Source organism: Pomacea canaliculata, linkage group LG3, assembly GCF_003073045.1.
Source record: "Pomacea canaliculata isolate SZHN2017 linkage group LG3, ASM307304v1, whole genome shotgun sequence".
NCBI classification, from domain to species: domain Eukaryota; kingdom Metazoa; phylum Mollusca; class Gastropoda; order Architaenioglossa; family Ampullariidae; genus Pomacea; species Pomacea canaliculata.
The window spans coordinates 29,561,444-29,578,349 of NC_037592.1; the positions used below are offsets into that span (position 1 = coordinate 29,561,444).

General features: G+C 41.7%; 1 protein-coding gene across 2 annotated transcripts in view; it reads right to left on the reverse strand.

The window, feature by feature from the left end:
• LOC112559332 overlaps nucleotides 1-16,906 on the reverse strand; it is an 85,622-nt gene that overhangs the window by 32,449 nt on the left and 36,267 nt on the right. Inside the window, exons 3-7 of one of the 2 annotated variants that reach the window (XM_025230475.1) lie at nucleotides 11,402-11,446; nucleotides 10,066-10,208; nucleotides 9,638-9,819; nucleotides 7,854-7,918; nucleotides 6,702-6,776 (exon numbers count right to left, since the gene is read on the reverse strand). In XM_025230475.1, coding sequence (XP_025086260.1) covers nucleotides 6,702-6,776; nucleotides 7,854-7,918; nucleotides 9,638-9,819; nucleotides 10,066-10,208; nucleotides 11,402-11,446 — 510 coding nt within the window. The remainder of the gene's footprint in view (nucleotides 1-6,701; nucleotides 6,777-7,853; nucleotides 7,919-9,637; nucleotides 9,820-10,065; nucleotides 10,209-11,401; nucleotides 11,447-16,906) is intronic. The other variant, XM_025230476.1, reaches the window with a different exon arrangement.

Here is a 16,906-nt window from a genome sequence, read left to right on the forward strand (position 1 = left end):
GGATCGCCCCAAGGATGACCACAGGTCTGAGGACGATACACTTTTCACCTCAGCCCTCCTCCTGAAATCTTCAGCAGGCGAAAATGGAAAGGGGCTCCATAACGCTGAAAAGCTTTTTTCGACAGTGGCCAACAAGGGTGTAGAGACAGAGAGAGGGAGACAGAGAGAGACAGACATGTGGGAGAAGTGTTGGGTAGTGGGAAGAAAAGGGTACGCGGCACGTGAGCGGCCATTGATTTGCAATGTGGAGACGGGCGCGTGTTGCTGTCTGATTGGCTGTTATTGTCGGGCTAGTTCCATTGCTCATCGAAAACTTCCACCACCTTTGTTCCTTTTTATGACCACTCCGGCGAATCTAAAAAAAAAAAAAAAAAAAAAATCCTGCCCGAGCATCTATCTTTCTCAGATATAAGAAGTCCCAAAGGAGCATCCTCTCAAAGAAGAACAAAAAGCAGTGCCTATTGTCGTTTACTTAAAATCACAATTTTCCATTTCACTAATATACATGCCAAGGCACTGATAAAAAAGTTTGGAACTGCCTAATATATAACAATTATAAATAAAAAATGTAATATTACACACATGTAATATATAAATATTTTTTGGTTCAATTTTCTCTTTTGATATTTTCATGACCCTTTCGTCTTTGGCTCTGACATCATAAAAACATTTTTTTTCTCATTTTCTACCTTGAAAATAATAGCTTTGACAACTAACTTGAAATAAAAAGCAAGTAAATCAGAACATAAACCACAAAAAGGGTAAACTAAAACTAATGATAAGCTCTTTTTCAGCTAATTTTCAGTATTGTTTCAGCCATCAAATTTCTAAACAGAAGCAAAAATCCACCTGCAAAATTTGAGGAATTCAAATTTGTTATTTGATGAGAACAACATGTACGGCAATGAAATCCAAATGAAAACTTTTCGGAAGGAACGGTTCACCGGAACTAGATAAGTTGCATTCACTAGCCGGGTATCGCGCAGCACGAAGCCGTCCAGGTGACATTTCACTGAAGGTATTGACCGCTCGTTGGTCATTTATTTATAACTCATCAACCTGGGTCCTTTTGTGATGAGGGTTAAGGCCTCTGTGTCGGTGCCAAATGAGTTAGAAGGTAAATACGCTTCTAGCACAGCAAGACCGAGATCAAACCCGGTTCGATTTTCTACAAAAATCCACGAAAACAGAAGACGGCGATCTTCCAGTTTATCACCGCTCGTTAAGGAATAAACAGACTGCAGCATCAAAAGAAGCAGCTTTGTCCGTTTGAAAACGCAGCTTTAAACGTCATTGATATAATTACTTCTATAAATACAGGAAGGGTCGTATGCTTAAGAAAAAGGCTATTACGAGGGTCTTAGGGGCTGAACGACGATCACGGCTTAAACGCACGCGACACGAGATACACTCCCGACACGAACCTCGCGCGCTAAAATGAATTCATAAAAGTTAATAAAGACGACAACCTTTAAAGCTGTGTGTGCTCCCTACAGCTAGGTCCATCAAATCACAAAGCCGCTAATATAACTAGAAAGGCAGCCCAGCAAATTAATATCTAAAACAAAACCTAAGTCTTAATAACCAAAAAAAAAAAAAAAAAAAAAAAAAAATCACGCTACAGTTATAGTTTTCCGTATTTCAATTAAAGAGAAATGTTGTTTCATGAGACTCCTCCCTTCTGTCATGTTCTCATTCATGGCATGTGAATGCCACCGTACTGTATGCTCATTCACGGCTGTGGAGGTCGTTGAAACCTATACTGCCTCTTGCCTTATCGTGACGGCGGTCAGCGGAAATTAGAAGACATCTTGAGCTGCTGGGGACAGGAAGTTGACACGGGGGATGCCCGAAATCGATTAGCCCGCCCCCTAGCGGGAAGCAACAACTTTGCGCGTGGGCCTGTAGGCTGTGTAATTCTTACTTCTGCAGGGGCTCTCGTGATTGTGGAAGTCAAGAAAGGAAAAAAAAAAAAAAAATAGACGATCGCTGTAAGGTTAAGAAAGCGTAATTTGTACAAATTGGCTTCGGAGTTCAGGCAGACATTTATCGCCCTCAGGCCCCCTGACATACATGGTCACTGACAAATAGCGGGACTCTCTCCTTTCTCGTGTGTATATGGGTGTCACATCCATGGTTCTAATCTTCTGGGTGAAGACAGAGAGGGTGTTGGTAGCCCTGGTACTGATGTTAGTGGTGAGTTGATAATGATTACGACGATTTAAGGAGAGGGAACGAAGTTTAATTAACATTGTAAGGCGGTAAATATATACTTTTCCAGCAAAGACATCCTCGGAAAGTTGTGATTCCTTTGTGTATTTCAAAATACTATCCACACAAAACCTTATAGTATCTTCCACGTATCATAATTCAAACAAAATATTAACATATTGCTTCCACGTAATGGAATAAAAGGCAGCTTATCTGTAGCTACAGACGATAGGTAAGTATATCCTGACTCCAGAATGGTCAATGTTTTATGCATGACTATTCCTAAATGTGCTTTGGTAATTTTAATCTGCCATTTTAGTATTAAATGACAAGTCGTGCACATAAAACAGCGGGTAATTTTGTGATGTCTTCAGCCCCTTCCCCGGGTTTTTTTTTAAAACAAAATATCTCCACCTTCCGTTGCACTGGAACACACACTACGTTAAATGCTGTTTCAATAAAAGAGCAAACTGATAAACAAGTCTCCAGACTATCACCAAATTTGTTTTAAATGCAGTCTCGCATTAATCATTGAGCCAAGTTTTGTATTTCCTGAGTAAGGTAAATGCACACAGAATGCCGATAATGCACTGCACACAGTAATAAGTGACATTCAATAATTTACCCGAGATATTTTAGAAAATTGTTTTCCGGCTCACGTCTGCTAAGAGGTGGAGCGCATGTCATGAATTTCTTGACAATGTAGAGGTAGTCCTGACACAGTCGCAAGAGAGAAAGGTGTTAGAACCATCATTTAATCGGTGCCAGATTGTTTTGAGAGCGGTGCCAATGTCTTCTCCTTTGCTGTCTTACCTTTCCGAAGTCTCTAAGAAGACAGGTACCAACGCCCTATCTGGGGAAAGGAGGATGCGTCACACGGGTTTTGAACCGGCTAGTGCGTGCACCTTTGGGTTTGTATTCAGTTGCCCTAAGCCCCTGTGATCGCCTACTTGAAGGGACTGTACACTGCAAGAGCAGCTTGCTTTGACATACAAACCATCTTTTATACAAATGTTTAACTACAGATGAGCAGTGAACTATAAATAGCCTCAGTTTGTTCAACACAAATATCAGCTCACGTGTCCTTTCTTCTATAAATAAATACGCTGTAAGCTATTATTATGCATTTACTGTATGCTTCCATCTACATACCGTGACACGTAACCCGAACTTCATTAGCTTTTTCCAGCTCTTATTACTCGGGTACAAAGGCAGCCAAATATCAAACAAAGACTCATCGTCCATTTACAGGATAGGTGGAAGAGCCATCAGTTGTCAAACAACGACCCACTTGCCATCAGCAGAATGCCGAGCAATGTCTTCATTGAGTGCGTACAAAAGATGATGCTGCATTTATGGGAAAGTGAAACGGGATCAATTTTGCACATGAACATCAAAACCATGCCACGAGATGAGATGAGATGGCCCCAGATATGTGAAGCGTTTGATCTGCACGTTAAAAGGGTATCGGATCTGATGTTCTGTAGCTAAGTGTTACTAGGAGGAGAAAAAAAAAAAAAAACCAACCCAAGTTCAACTAGATTGCAGGGCCTCCAACGAATTAGGAGATGAAGCGGAGATCAATACAGCAACAGCATCAGCTGAAAACACGACTTCAGATGAGCTACTTGGTCAGGCCCGTAATTAATGCACAGACCTGTCCTCTTTTTTCCACTACAGCTTTTTCTTCTTCCTACCGTAAGCGACTCCGAGAAATAATAGATGGACATGGATGGACAAAGAAATGGCTGAAGGAGAAGACAGATAGGCAAATGTAAAAGAAGACCCACGAAAATACAAAAAAAAAAAAAGTAAAGGAGAAACCGGCAAGTAAAACCTAAATAATTGACGATAAAATGTCACCTAAAACACATTTCGAAAGAATGTACTGGCAACTCGCACACCTAGGTCTTTCACGGACGCACGTCCATTCATCTGCTAAAAGCACACCTTTCGGGTCCTATCCCAGGACGCTTCGACTGTCACCCTCTGCAGCTACTGGGAGCTGAAAGATGGCACCGCCAGCACCGATAAAAGATTTGTATCAGTTCGATCTACACTCTGTACTTTTCAATGGACGGTTTTTAATGCCCCGGGTCTCTAGCAAATCACACTTCACACGGGCCTGCCTCCTATTCATCGTGCCTCCAAGTCAAACACAGGCACAAATGCAGACAAACATTCCGTACCCCATTAGCGCTGGCTGAATCCCCCAACCATGGGTTATAAACCTTTTTTTTCTTCCCGAGAAAGGGTGGAAATGAGAGGCGGTATTTGTTCCTGACCAAAATGCTCAACCAGAGCTTGCGCCAAAGCTGGTAAAAGCCATGATGCTTCTTGTACTCTCGCTCCCACTCTGCCTCGTGTTCTGCCTGCTCTTCGTCATGGAGCTCTTGACAGGCAAACTGACTTGCTGCGATCTGTAGTGGGTTTTTTGCGGAGCTGTATGTGATACTGTTTCTATGAACTGTAATTAATTTTCTAAAGAAAAAAAAAAAAAAGCGAACAGCATGCGTCATGCTTGAGTTGATGTTCGTTCTTGCCGCCTGCTACTGCGGTCGGCAAATACTGATGAAAACGGTTTTTAATCACTAACAGATTTGGAATTATCTTACCTTATACATAATCCTTGCATTGAGGGAAACCTAAGTTTGTAGAAAGTAGTCTGGGGTGTGTGGGAAACAGTGGGATTTTGCGGTTGAGTTCAGGTGGCGCGGGGAAAGGGGAAAGAGGGGGGAAATTCTGTAGAAGATTAAATAGGCGCTGTGGATTGATCGTTAGAGAGCGGTCAAACTAAGCATGTCTGCAGATTCGCCTCTGGAGCATGGCATTCAGCAGTTGTAGAAATAATTAACAGGCGACCCCCGCATGACCGAGTCTGACGTGAGGTACTCACTCGCCACTGTGAAGACGAGGAGAGAAGGACGGCTAGACTGACATGAACATAAATTTGGTCTCAATTGCTTCGGTCAACTATTTATAGTCGAGAAACCACATTTATTTATCGGATGAGCCCCAAAACAAACAAACAAACAAACAAACAAACAAACAAACAAACAAACAAACAAACAAGCAAGCAAACAAACAAACAAACTAACAAACAAAAAACAAAAACAAAAACAAAACAAAACTGAATATATATAAACAGAATCAGCCCTCAGTTTTAAGTCTGCACCAGACCAAACCAAAACCAAATAAAAGCACGCTGGCACACCAAGAAATGGTGTATCGTTATCAGAATCAGCATCGTTGTCACGCTCGGCTGGAACACTAATTCGACGCATGTACTTTTGTAGTGATGAAGCTGCCGAGCCCCTTGCTGTGGGCGATGTAGTTATCAGATGTAGTTCTTCGTTCTCGCAAAACCTCGACAAATAAATTGAGCCGGCAGACTCATAAAAACTATTTTAAAGCTTTTTTTTAAGTTTTACGCAAAAAAATGAAAAAAAAACCCCTCCAATGGTTATAGTTCGTGAATGAACCAATAACAACATTTCAATAATCTGCGTATGTTTATTCTGGTGAAAAAAGCATGTGTTTGAGCAGTGTACATTATTTGCGAATCTTGCCGTGTAGCCATCAAGCAGCTAATACGATGGCTTATATCGGTTTAACGCCATTTCAACGCAACAAGCATTTCTAAAATATTGTTTGAGTTCACAGGAATATGCAATAATCACGTGTTTGCTTTGATCGGTTTTCAATGACTTTTAACAGCTGTACTTTGAGCAAACAGCCAGACAGTGTCGTTGTTACATGCCGCCATCGCTTGCTTTGAAAGTGACGAGGCGAGACGAGGAGAGAAGCTATTCTGAAAACGTTTGTCGTCAATTTCCTCTCGAACTGTTTTTTTTTTCTTCTCTCCTTGGCTTTCTGCACTGAGAGACTCGGAGAAACACAACCCTAGTCTTGTCACGTGCGGCCTGACATTCACCGTTACTGCACACGACACTTCCAGAGCCACGTATGTAGCGAGACGCAAGAAAGAAAAATGTAGGAAAGAGAGAAAGAGAGAAAAGAAAATAATAAACTAGAAAAGAGAAAATGACAAAAATTAAGAAAAAGATTTGGGGACATCTTGACGGCATTTTCCCTTTGCTGTCTTCTTTTAGTCCTAAATAGGTTATTTGCAAGGATTGGCAGAGGTCAATAATGTAACAGCTACACCATCAGTGCCACCGTGCTTCACACAACCTGCCACATCATGGCGGATTCCTTGAAGACGGTTGCATGTTGCCCAGCCTCGGGTCATTTCACATGAGTGAATTTCCGACAATTAGTTTGGTTTAAGGGACATACATACTTTATGAAAAAGAAAGGAGAAAAAAGGAAGAAAGAAACAGAGAGAGTTTTAGTATTGTAGTAACAGATTTGCTACAACAGACATCAGCAAAAGTAGAAAATATAAATATACGTTTAGACGCACACACACACATACAAATACACTTTAAAAAAATGACAGCTACTGCACAGCTTCATGATTCACTTACCAACCCAGGGCCATTCATCAAGGGACATTTTGTCGTCGTCACACAAATCCTCATCGTTGGACTCGCTCAGAGGCCCTGTAATATTCAAGCAGACATTGCTACCATCTACAAGTGGATGCACCTGGAGACAGACAGCCAGACAGACAGAGAAAAAAAGAGGAGAAAAGAGCAACAAGAAGACGCATCCCTACTTTCAGTCACCCTGTTCTTCACCTTGGAAAGTTCGTCAATAAATAACTCCTCCGTCTGTAAACTACACTGTCGTAATGTGAGAGACCGCTCTGTCTGTGTCTTCTGGTCCTCGTGCTCATGCACCGCATTCTTCGAAGCCTTTAAAGGGGAATGCTCACATAATTTGACAAAGTACAAACGTGCTCTTCTTTTTTTTTTAGTCCTCCAAGAGTTACTCTGAGTGCTAAGGGAATGACCAGGTCGATAAGTTACTCATTTGTCTCGAGAAATGTTAGAGGAATCGTGTGTTTGGTGTTTGTTGCGGCCCTATACTCCTCAAGGACTAACCAAGGAATAAACAACAAAACATGCTGACTAAAATCAGTTTAAGTAAGATAAAACTGTTTAAGCCGTACTTTGCTTTTGTCAGATGTCATTGCAATATCTTTAATAATTCTCGTGATCAGTCATCGAAATCCAAACCGCTGAAAAATTTATTATTTTATTTTTTTTCAAATGATCATTTATTTGCTTGTTAATTGTACTTTCAGATAAAGCTTAACATTTCCTTATTTAACTTTCATGCAAAGGCTTAGCTGCAAGCTTGCAAGCTGCTATTCAGAAAGACAGTACGACACACAAAACAAACTCGTCATGATAATACACTGGTTGTGATCAAAACATTTCAGGCAACCTTGATACTTACAAAGCCATTGCTAGCCACAAACTTTTGTCACCATTGTTTTGACGAAAGACGACTCTTGCAGCTCACAAGTGGAATATGATATTTAAAAGAATTGTCAGAAAAAACACAAACAAAACAAACTGGACGCTGCCATATCTCAGTCCTGCAAAAAGACAGTAGTAACCTCACGACTACGGAGTAGAAGAGGTATCACTCACACAGAATACTTTAGCAAGTTCGATGCAACAGAAAAATTAAAAACCAAACTGGGGCAATAATGCACTACTAACACTCACCTTCATACACCTGCACAACGTTGTCACTGCGTCGAACGAATTTCATACAGGTGAAACGGTGGGTTCTGCAACGGTTAAGACATCGGATCAAAGACGTAAGAGATCGCTCTCATGCATGACTTATCCAGAATTAAATATTTATTACGTCTTAAATGATACCCAGACCTGCTTTAATGCCTAGTATATCAGGAAATGTTAACATGCCACTTACATACGGTTATTAAGTATGTGTAGCCTGAAAAAAAAGACCACTGCTTCCGTATAAATGGCTTTGCACCTCTTTGTTGTGTCTGTCTGTCTGTCTGTCTGTCTGTCTGTCTGTCTGTCTGTCTGTCTGTCTGTCTGTCTGTCTGTCTGTCTGTCCTCCCCCTTCCCGTGCGTGGCAGTCATCTAGTTGAGCTGCAGATCAATGGTAGTTGTAGGTGTGCTCCACGCTTGTGCGTGAACTCTGTCCACGGTGTCATTACCTGTAAGGCGACCTGTTAACATCAGATTTGCCACGCAACACCGACACGCAAGGTGACAGCGATCCAAGAGGTAATAAATAAAAACTACTAAGAAAAAAAGCCCGAAATAATTCCCAGATACACCCCGCAGCACAATTTGTTCCAGACAATTAACAAGCATATTATTTCCTCCAGAGTGGTGCCTGCAACACGCGACAAAGATAAAGCTGAGCCTCCTGGTCAGAGGAAGAAGAAGATAAAAAAAGGAAAGAATTTATAGTATTTCATGCTCATACATGCTTTTTTGTTTGTTTTGGTCGACAGGGCGGGATAACTCCCATATGGCTTCCTCTCCTTTGCTGTTCTTTAAGTACATATTAGTTTTAGATTTTTGTCTCTTCCGTTGTTTAGTTTACAGCGACTCAAAATAAGTTGCGCGTAACAGGTGTTCATGAAATGTTTAGAAGTGTTTATTTTCTAAGTTGAATACTAATGTTGTGTTTGTTCTATTTTGCGCCAGTCTAGCTTGGCGTCCTTCAATCGCCAATATTCTGACGCCATAGTTAAAGAAAACAAAAAGCAGTCGGTCTCGTCTCAGTTCCAGTCGAAAGTCTGGTATTTTACAGTTCTATTATTACAATCTCCTTGCTGCTACTTTTTTCTCCCATTACGAGTTTGCTTCATACCCCTTTCGTCTCTCTGTTCAACTAATCTCCGCTTCAAACATCTTTCTGTTTGCTTTGTCCTGGAACTCATCGTGAAACTCATCTGAAGAATTTACTTCTTGCAAAGGGAAGAAAAACCCTCCAATTCAACCGCTCAGAAGGACATTTACGAACAATCATTTAAAAAAGGTATAAAACAAAAAACAAATCACGGTAGTTATCATCACACGATAGGGCAAGGCAAACATAAATCAGTGGCATGCAAATCTTAGTTGATGAGATCAAGCGGGGGAACGGAATGGCAACGGGGAATTAAGGTTAATGGTGTTGCTTAGGGGTTAATTTCGTTCGGGGTTGTATCAGACATTGAAGAAAGTTATTGCTGGCTTTTGCCTAACGGTGACACAATGATGCATGGAGGCCTAACATATAAAAGAGTGGGGAAGAGGCCGAGGGCCATGGCTGCGGGCAGTCCGTACAAAGCCATCAAAGGAGCGCGCTCGTCAAATGCTCCAACTCACGACTGTCTGTAGAGTGTCAAAGCAGGTCTACGGCCCTCCTCACCCACTCACTCACTCACCCCCTCACTCACTCACCCACTCACTCACTCACGCACGCACTCCAACGAACGAACGGCCAGTCGGTTAACATCTAAGATTATCTTACTCCTTACCTGTCAGCATTGTACTGAATAACCCTGAACTTTCCAGAGGTATGCTCCGTGATGCACGTGCGGTTGTACACAAGCTCTCGTTCGGTGCAGTCGCCAAAGGTGGTCGCAGAGTACACCCTGCGTGGACTTCGGTCACATGACTTCAGGTTATGTCGGTCCCGATGGCGCCACATGTGTGAGCCCTGGTTGTAAGCAACTGCTGTATTACAATCTTTCCATTTTTTCCCCTTTCTCAATATAAGACACATGTTCTAAGCTTCTAATTTTAACAGATGTAGACTTATGACGTAGAGTCTATTTTGTTTGATATAACAGATTGTCCTCTCTGTAGGAGAAAACCTAAAACGATTCTATTGTTTCTTTACTAAATGCTTGTTTCAGTCTCTCAAACCAGGTCATGCATTCAGAAACAGTGACATGGCTCTCACCTTGACGTAAACCTCCTGCTTCTCTGACCACTTGGGAGTATGTCTCAGGTACAACCACCACATCCACGTGTTCCATGGTAACAGTTCGCCGTCCTTGTCGGGACTTTGAAGATAATCAGGAAATTCGCAGGTAGCGTCTGCACCTGCAAATATAAATCCTTATTGTCTCACACCTGCTTCAAACAAAAACGGACAAACAGGTAGGAAACATTTTCCGCCTACGATTCAAATTGGTTGCCAGGACACAGGTGCAGCGGCAATCAGCATCATCACGCTATTCCTTGAGCGACAGTTGCGGCACCTGGCCAGAGGAGAGAACAGTCACAGCGCCATAGACAGTTTTGTGCATTGTGGAACATCTATAAAATTTTTGTGGATTACAGAGCCCTCAGAGGAGATAAGAAAGAAAAAGTACATGAACCTACTATCCACCCATCTACCTATCTACCGATCTCTTCGCTTGTTTGTGTTTTCCCCATGAAAAGAACACGATCGTCTGCGGCAGATCAGTTTCCATAACAGTAGTACTTGAAATCATTCATAATCTGCATGAATACGTGCTTTTAGCACAAAGCATATAAAAAGAATTCTGCGACTGATACCCTTTGACCTAAGAGTGTCTCTAGGGAGGTGACATAAAAGGGAGATAATAAAAACAAGACAAGCTGCCAGAGTGACGTTCCCAACACAACGCCAATGTCAATGCTGACCATCATAGCTACGTCTAGGCAAAACATTAACACTTCAACATAGTTTCTGGAGCATGTGATCATGATCAGGGGTCACGTGCACATTGTAATGATAATGAGTGGCCCCGCCCCTTCACCTTGAGTTGTTCTTTGTGTTTCATATATACAGAAGCAAGATCACAGACTTAGTAGGCTATAAAGAAGCCACTTCAAGCTCTGATATCTGAAACTAGCAGCATAAGCAGCAAAAATAATCCTCAACAACAGCAACAACAAAAGCAATTCTCACCACCACCGCCACAAAACCGCAGCTCCGAGCTCCAACTAAGTTTCAAAAATAACAAGAACCAATGTATTTTAAAGCTGTCACACTAGCGTTCGTTCACATGCCGTTCACAGCACACTCGTTTACTTGTTCATCTTCGATTGTCTCTGTCACGCGTCAAAAGATAGAAAAAAGGAGTGAGCGCACAAAACACAATTTTTTTTCTCGGTCTTTTGACCACAGCAAGCATGTACAAACTAACAAAACGTAGAAAACAACACAAGGAGGGACGAACAAGTACTAAGGCAGACGAGTCTTTACAAGATCAGTGCCAAGCAAACAAAAGAAAAAGTCCCAAATTTAAAAAAAAAAAATCACCCGCCTTTAGCTTGTCTCCGTGGAGAACCAAAGCCGAAAGTCCGCGCAGCTGAGGAAATGAAACAAAATGGAAATAGAAAATTATAAAAAAATAAGTGTATTATAGATTTTGTTTTATTGTCTATACCTCAACAACACTTTCTATAGTTATATAGTGCTCATAATGTGTTAATAAGATTATTGTGTTGGATAAAACTTCGTTGCTTCATCCAGTCCTGAAGTCAAACAGTAAACTAGTCAGCCTACTCAGTGAGTTAGAGAGTGAGCGATGATTCAGTTAATCAAGCAATTGATCCAGTCACAGATACGAACCCGCGGACATCTAATTAGTATATTTAAAAAAAAATCTGTTGGCTGCACAATGAGATCACGGACCTTAAATGTCACGATTATGGCTAAAATGAAACAGCGAAGATGTAAAGGAGTAGTAAGTATGAGTAGTACATAACATGTCAAAAATTTTGATAATGCATTGATTACTCACACTGACCAAACCGTAGCAAAACTGAAGAGACCAGATTGTTTTCTTTCTTCCCTCTACTTGCTATTAACTGAGCTTAGTATCTAATTACTACAGCCAATTATTATTACTAGATTTTAAAAAAAAACTCAAACGGTTAGTTAGAAACTAACAGACACGAAATTTAAAACACATTTCTCGTGGCTTTGTCGTGCACTTTGATACCCATGATTGGGTACAGCGACGAATTTCATTTCTAGTACTTCTCAGCCCTGAAGGCCTAATCAGTTGACAAAAGCTTTTTGGGTACTGGTTGCTGATCTTCAGTTTTAGTTAACGGAACACAATGACCGTTATTACCAACCTAAGCGCGCCTCCTGCATACAATAAACTCCAGTTCTTTTCTATAGCTTAATTGACAAATTTGGTTAATAACTGAGCTTTTCGAATTTAAGAAATAACGTTTTCCTTAGTTTATTGATAAACGAAATACAAAGGAAAAGAAAAAAAAAAGCAACCAGAAGAAAGAAAAAAATGTACATAAACTGTTTTTCGTTTAAAGTGTGACACAGACGGGTGCACGCGGACAAATACAGACTAGTGACAGTGGTGATGTCGAGCTTTCTCTCTCCGCAGCACTGAGCCCCCCCGCGATTGAATCGATTCCGCCATGAAGTATTCTCCATTCTCTCTCCAGGAGTGTTTAATCAAAACTTATCTGCCCCTGAAAAGACGAGGATGTCTTGACATCAGCCAAGACGTTAGGGAAGAGAAAGAAGGCTATCGAGCGACTAATTGCACAGGCGCTGTCATGCGCACAGGACCGGAAGACGCGTCAATAGGGGAGAACGGTGCAGAACAAAAGCGTGTCTGGAGCAGATTGCAAACAAAATCCTGCCGTGGATTTTCGGCAAAGTTCGCCGCGTTGTTCTACGGACATCCTTTTGGTTTTCAATAACTAAAGGTGTCAACAGAGGGCAGAGAGTTTCCTGCTCCAAGCCCCACAGTCAAGCCGAACGTCCTGAGTTTGATTTTTTTTTTTTAAATATCGAAGATCTGCTGCTTTTCGAGAAAAAAAAGCTGAGAATGGTAATTTAAAAGACACCATTCAAATTAAATTAAATAAGTAAGCCATTAATAGTCAGATTTACGCAATGCATGCTAGCCCCTCACCCATGAGGTTGGGTACCAAACCCAGTCGTTGCATGGCAACTGGCTGCTTTAAAGATGTTCACACCAAAACTTCGTTGTTACATTAGTAAAAAATTACCAAAGACTCTCGTGGATTCTAACAAATGAAAACAGTTAATTGAGAAAACTATAGAGATGGGAAGTGAAACTCACCTGGAATGGATAGCATACTTTCCAACCATCTAAAATCTCTAGGGAAATTAACAGAAACTGCCGGAAATCAAGAAAGGCGAGAAAAAAAAAAGGAGAAAATGACGACCTTTCTTCAAGAAGCAAGCGTGATATAAACCCAATGTCTACCCTAAATACTTTAATCAGATAAAATTAATTAATTAACAAAAACGAAATGCAAAATCAAAGAAATTTAAATCAAACCGAACTAGCCCCAGGAAGTGAGGACCAATTAAACCTAATATTAAATAAAAACAACCAACTGTATCGTGCTCAACTGCAGTAAAAATAAACAACAAAACAAAAACAAACGTGCTCGCAATATTGAGCCTGGTTTTATGCTCAGTGCTATGAAAGTTGAAGACGTGCTTTTAATTTTCTCCTTCAGTCTGATGGAGGCAGAACCTGTTTACACCTCTGCTCCTCTTTAGTAATAATCCTGTCGGTGGCGAGGGATCAGGAAGTGTAATATTGACGACGCAAGCTGTCTGTAGCCGCTCCTCTCGCCAGAACATGTTTAAGCATCGACCCGCACTTTGAAGATGCGTCCCGTATCGGAAGAAGCGCAGTTTCATGGCGAGCGCCGTATTATGAACGTGTTTTCCTACCCGGTTACAATGGGAAGGGTCGTGTTTTTAGTGCACGATGCCTTATATCTTGTCCTTTCTCTCCAATCTCCATCGGTAAGAGTATATATAAGTTTGGGAGTGCGTGAGTCGTGCGCTCGACAAACAGAGATACATCGATACATGGATAGTCTAACACGGCTTTCTTATTTCTTTTCTCTGGTATGAGAGGGTGATGGGAGGGTTATGTCAATCCACCAGCTAAGACTATATCACAGAAAAGCTTTTGTCTCTTTAAACATGTATGTATAGAAAGAACAGCCGAGGACGAAGATCTGAACTCAAGTCACCCAATTCCTGACTGTATTGCTGACAGGCGGTATGAGTCAGTAAAATAGTTCTTAACTCGTTTCCTCATTTGTGTGATTTTTACAATTAAATTATAAAAAATTACAAGTATGTCTATTTCTTTCATGCGCTTCCATGCCAAAATCAATCTCTTTCGAAAAATCCCTTGAAACTAACGGGATCGATTTGTAAGCGAAAAATCGCAGCAAAAGAGTAAGAATGCGCCAAAGCTACATTCGATCAGATATTTTGCAGTCCATTGTTTAGACCTTGCAGCTTCAATTATTTCCAGGCTTCTACTTATTTAGAATGACAAAGCAAAAGTTCAAAGAATCGCGTCGTGATTATATGGCAAAGAAAAGTCGAAGCAAGATAATCTTGGTCGTAACAGTGGATAAGTTGGCCGGCTCATCGCGATTTGAGTAGAATGCTGAATGTGATTCAGTAGGCTGCTGAAGATATGACTCACACAAGAAAGAGCAATCTAGTCGTATTTGAGAAGAGCGCCTCTCCTCTTTCCAATAACTTTCCTTAATGCAGACAGAACGAGAGAGAGAGAAAGACGAAGAGAGAGAGGAGGACATCATCCAACCAAACAAGGATGACATCTTTTTATATCAACTAGTAAAAGCTTCTGCTCAAATGACACTAGTCTGATTGTGTGTCACTTTGTTTACCACAAAGCTTCAAAAGAGATCTCATCTTCTGATTCCCTTCGAGACGTATAATCTCAAGAGACGGGAAATGGATTTCATTGCAATCGTTTGAGGCATACATTTCTTTTTGTCTTTCTTTCCTTCATTCGTCCACTCTTTTTGACTAACCGTTGACCGGTTCGCTTGAACAGGCACGCAAACGAATCAGATTCGGAAATGAACTGAAGTCAGTAAGCGCACATCTTACGGCTCTGCTATGGGACAGCTCCTGAGCCGTGCATGGTGGCCGCACCTTGGGCTGATACAACTGCGCATGCGTCACGTCACCGTGTTCCCTCACTTCCCCCCGTCTGCTCTGTTCGCATCTCCTCCTGCTTCCGCCGCAGCACACATATGTGACCTGCGTTACAGAAGACCAGTTTTCCCTTCCGGTTCGCCTGCCAGACACTAGTCAGGCGCAGATCAGATCAGTACCGTGACCCTCTCCTGAGCTTTAGGAAACAAGGGAACCCACATCCCCTCTCTGCTTGAGGTGACGCTCTCATTTTCCTTATTCTGTTCTTGACCCGCTTTGAAAAAAAAAAATATCGACTTGCTATTCTAGAGGTGGTTCTCACACAGCGCGAGATTTCCTGAACTAATTCTTCAGAAAATTCTACTTCAATTTTCGCTTTCGTTCCTTTCCTACTCCGTTTTTAGACCATCTTTTTGTCCGATTCTTGTGTATCCTGCTAACTCCAATGACTGTGTTCAAGAGAGCCAGCTGAGGTATGCTATTGAGAACTACTTGTTCTTTATTTTTTGGGGTTATTATTTATTTAGTGTCAGACAGACTGGCTGACTAGAGAGATAATTGCTATAATATTTAAGTTGATATTTCACGGAAGATGTTTCCAGCGTCAAGTGCTCTGCGTACAGAAGAGTCTGTAAATGTTGGCGAAGATGAAGCATAATGTGGTCATCACAAATATAGCAACAAATTAGAAAAGGAGGAAAAGAGGAAGGAGATGGGAAAAGAAATAAAGGAAAAAGGTAAAGGAGAAGTAAAAGATGGAGACGATAAGTTTATTTCACTTGTCATAGGAAGACATTACAAATTTTGCTGAATGGTCAAAGACAGCTAGACAAAAAGTTTGAGTAGACACTCAGTCCAACAACGCAGATGCCAGCCTAGCAGATAGAACAAGACAAGAAAGGCAAGTCTGTGAAGTTTCTCTCTGGAGAGCCTATAACGGGACAACATGATCGTGTAAGAAATGCTTACACTGTCCGTTACGGCACCTGCATGATCATTGGCTGTCGCCTCGTTCATCCTCTGACGTTAACCAGTGTGCCAAAAGCAAAATCATCACGAAGTATTAAAAATATCGCAATCCAAAATAGAAGCAGCGATGCTTTAACCGCCATCTGTGTCTGCGAGTGAGGCAGAGCGCCGGTCTGGCTGGGTAGTGGGTGTGGGTTTAGATAGGAATTAACGTGCAGAGTTTTAATAATATTGATGATTGTTTCTTCAACACGAGTGTCGTTTTGGTCTCCGGTCTGATCAGCGTCCCACAGTTCCTCACTTAAATCTCGCCTCTGGTTGAGGAAATCTTCTTACCGTGGTTTCTTTTGTCTCGGTCGCTGTTGAAGACTCGCCCCTCCGCTCTCATTTTGTCGCTTCCAAGTGTAGTTCTTTTCCTCCCTTCTGCCAACCCACTTCCTCCCCTCCTTTTTTTCGTGCATCTTGGTATCGTCAACACGTTACCAAAACTTCACCCCTCCTTTGTGTCGTCTGCTCCCTATTCTCTTCTCTCGCACGGAGGCGACCAAGGGGAGAGAAGAAGAGGATAGTGGCCCCTGGCTCGGGTATCCCGTCATGCCCCGGACGCTTCGATTATTTATCTTGGAGTAATAAATTTTATTAGGCCTCTAATTCTCCCTGCCGCTCAACATGAAGTTTGGAAAATCGTGTTAGCGGGACACTGTGTACGAGGTAATGGGATTGCAGACCGCTTCCACTGCTAATGATATCAGCCACAAAGGCCAAGACCCAGTACCGGGCCTTGATTGTGCCTCAATCGCTGGGGGACAAAGCAGGGATCGTCAGAAAGGGCTTGGTAACTGGCGAAGAAGGT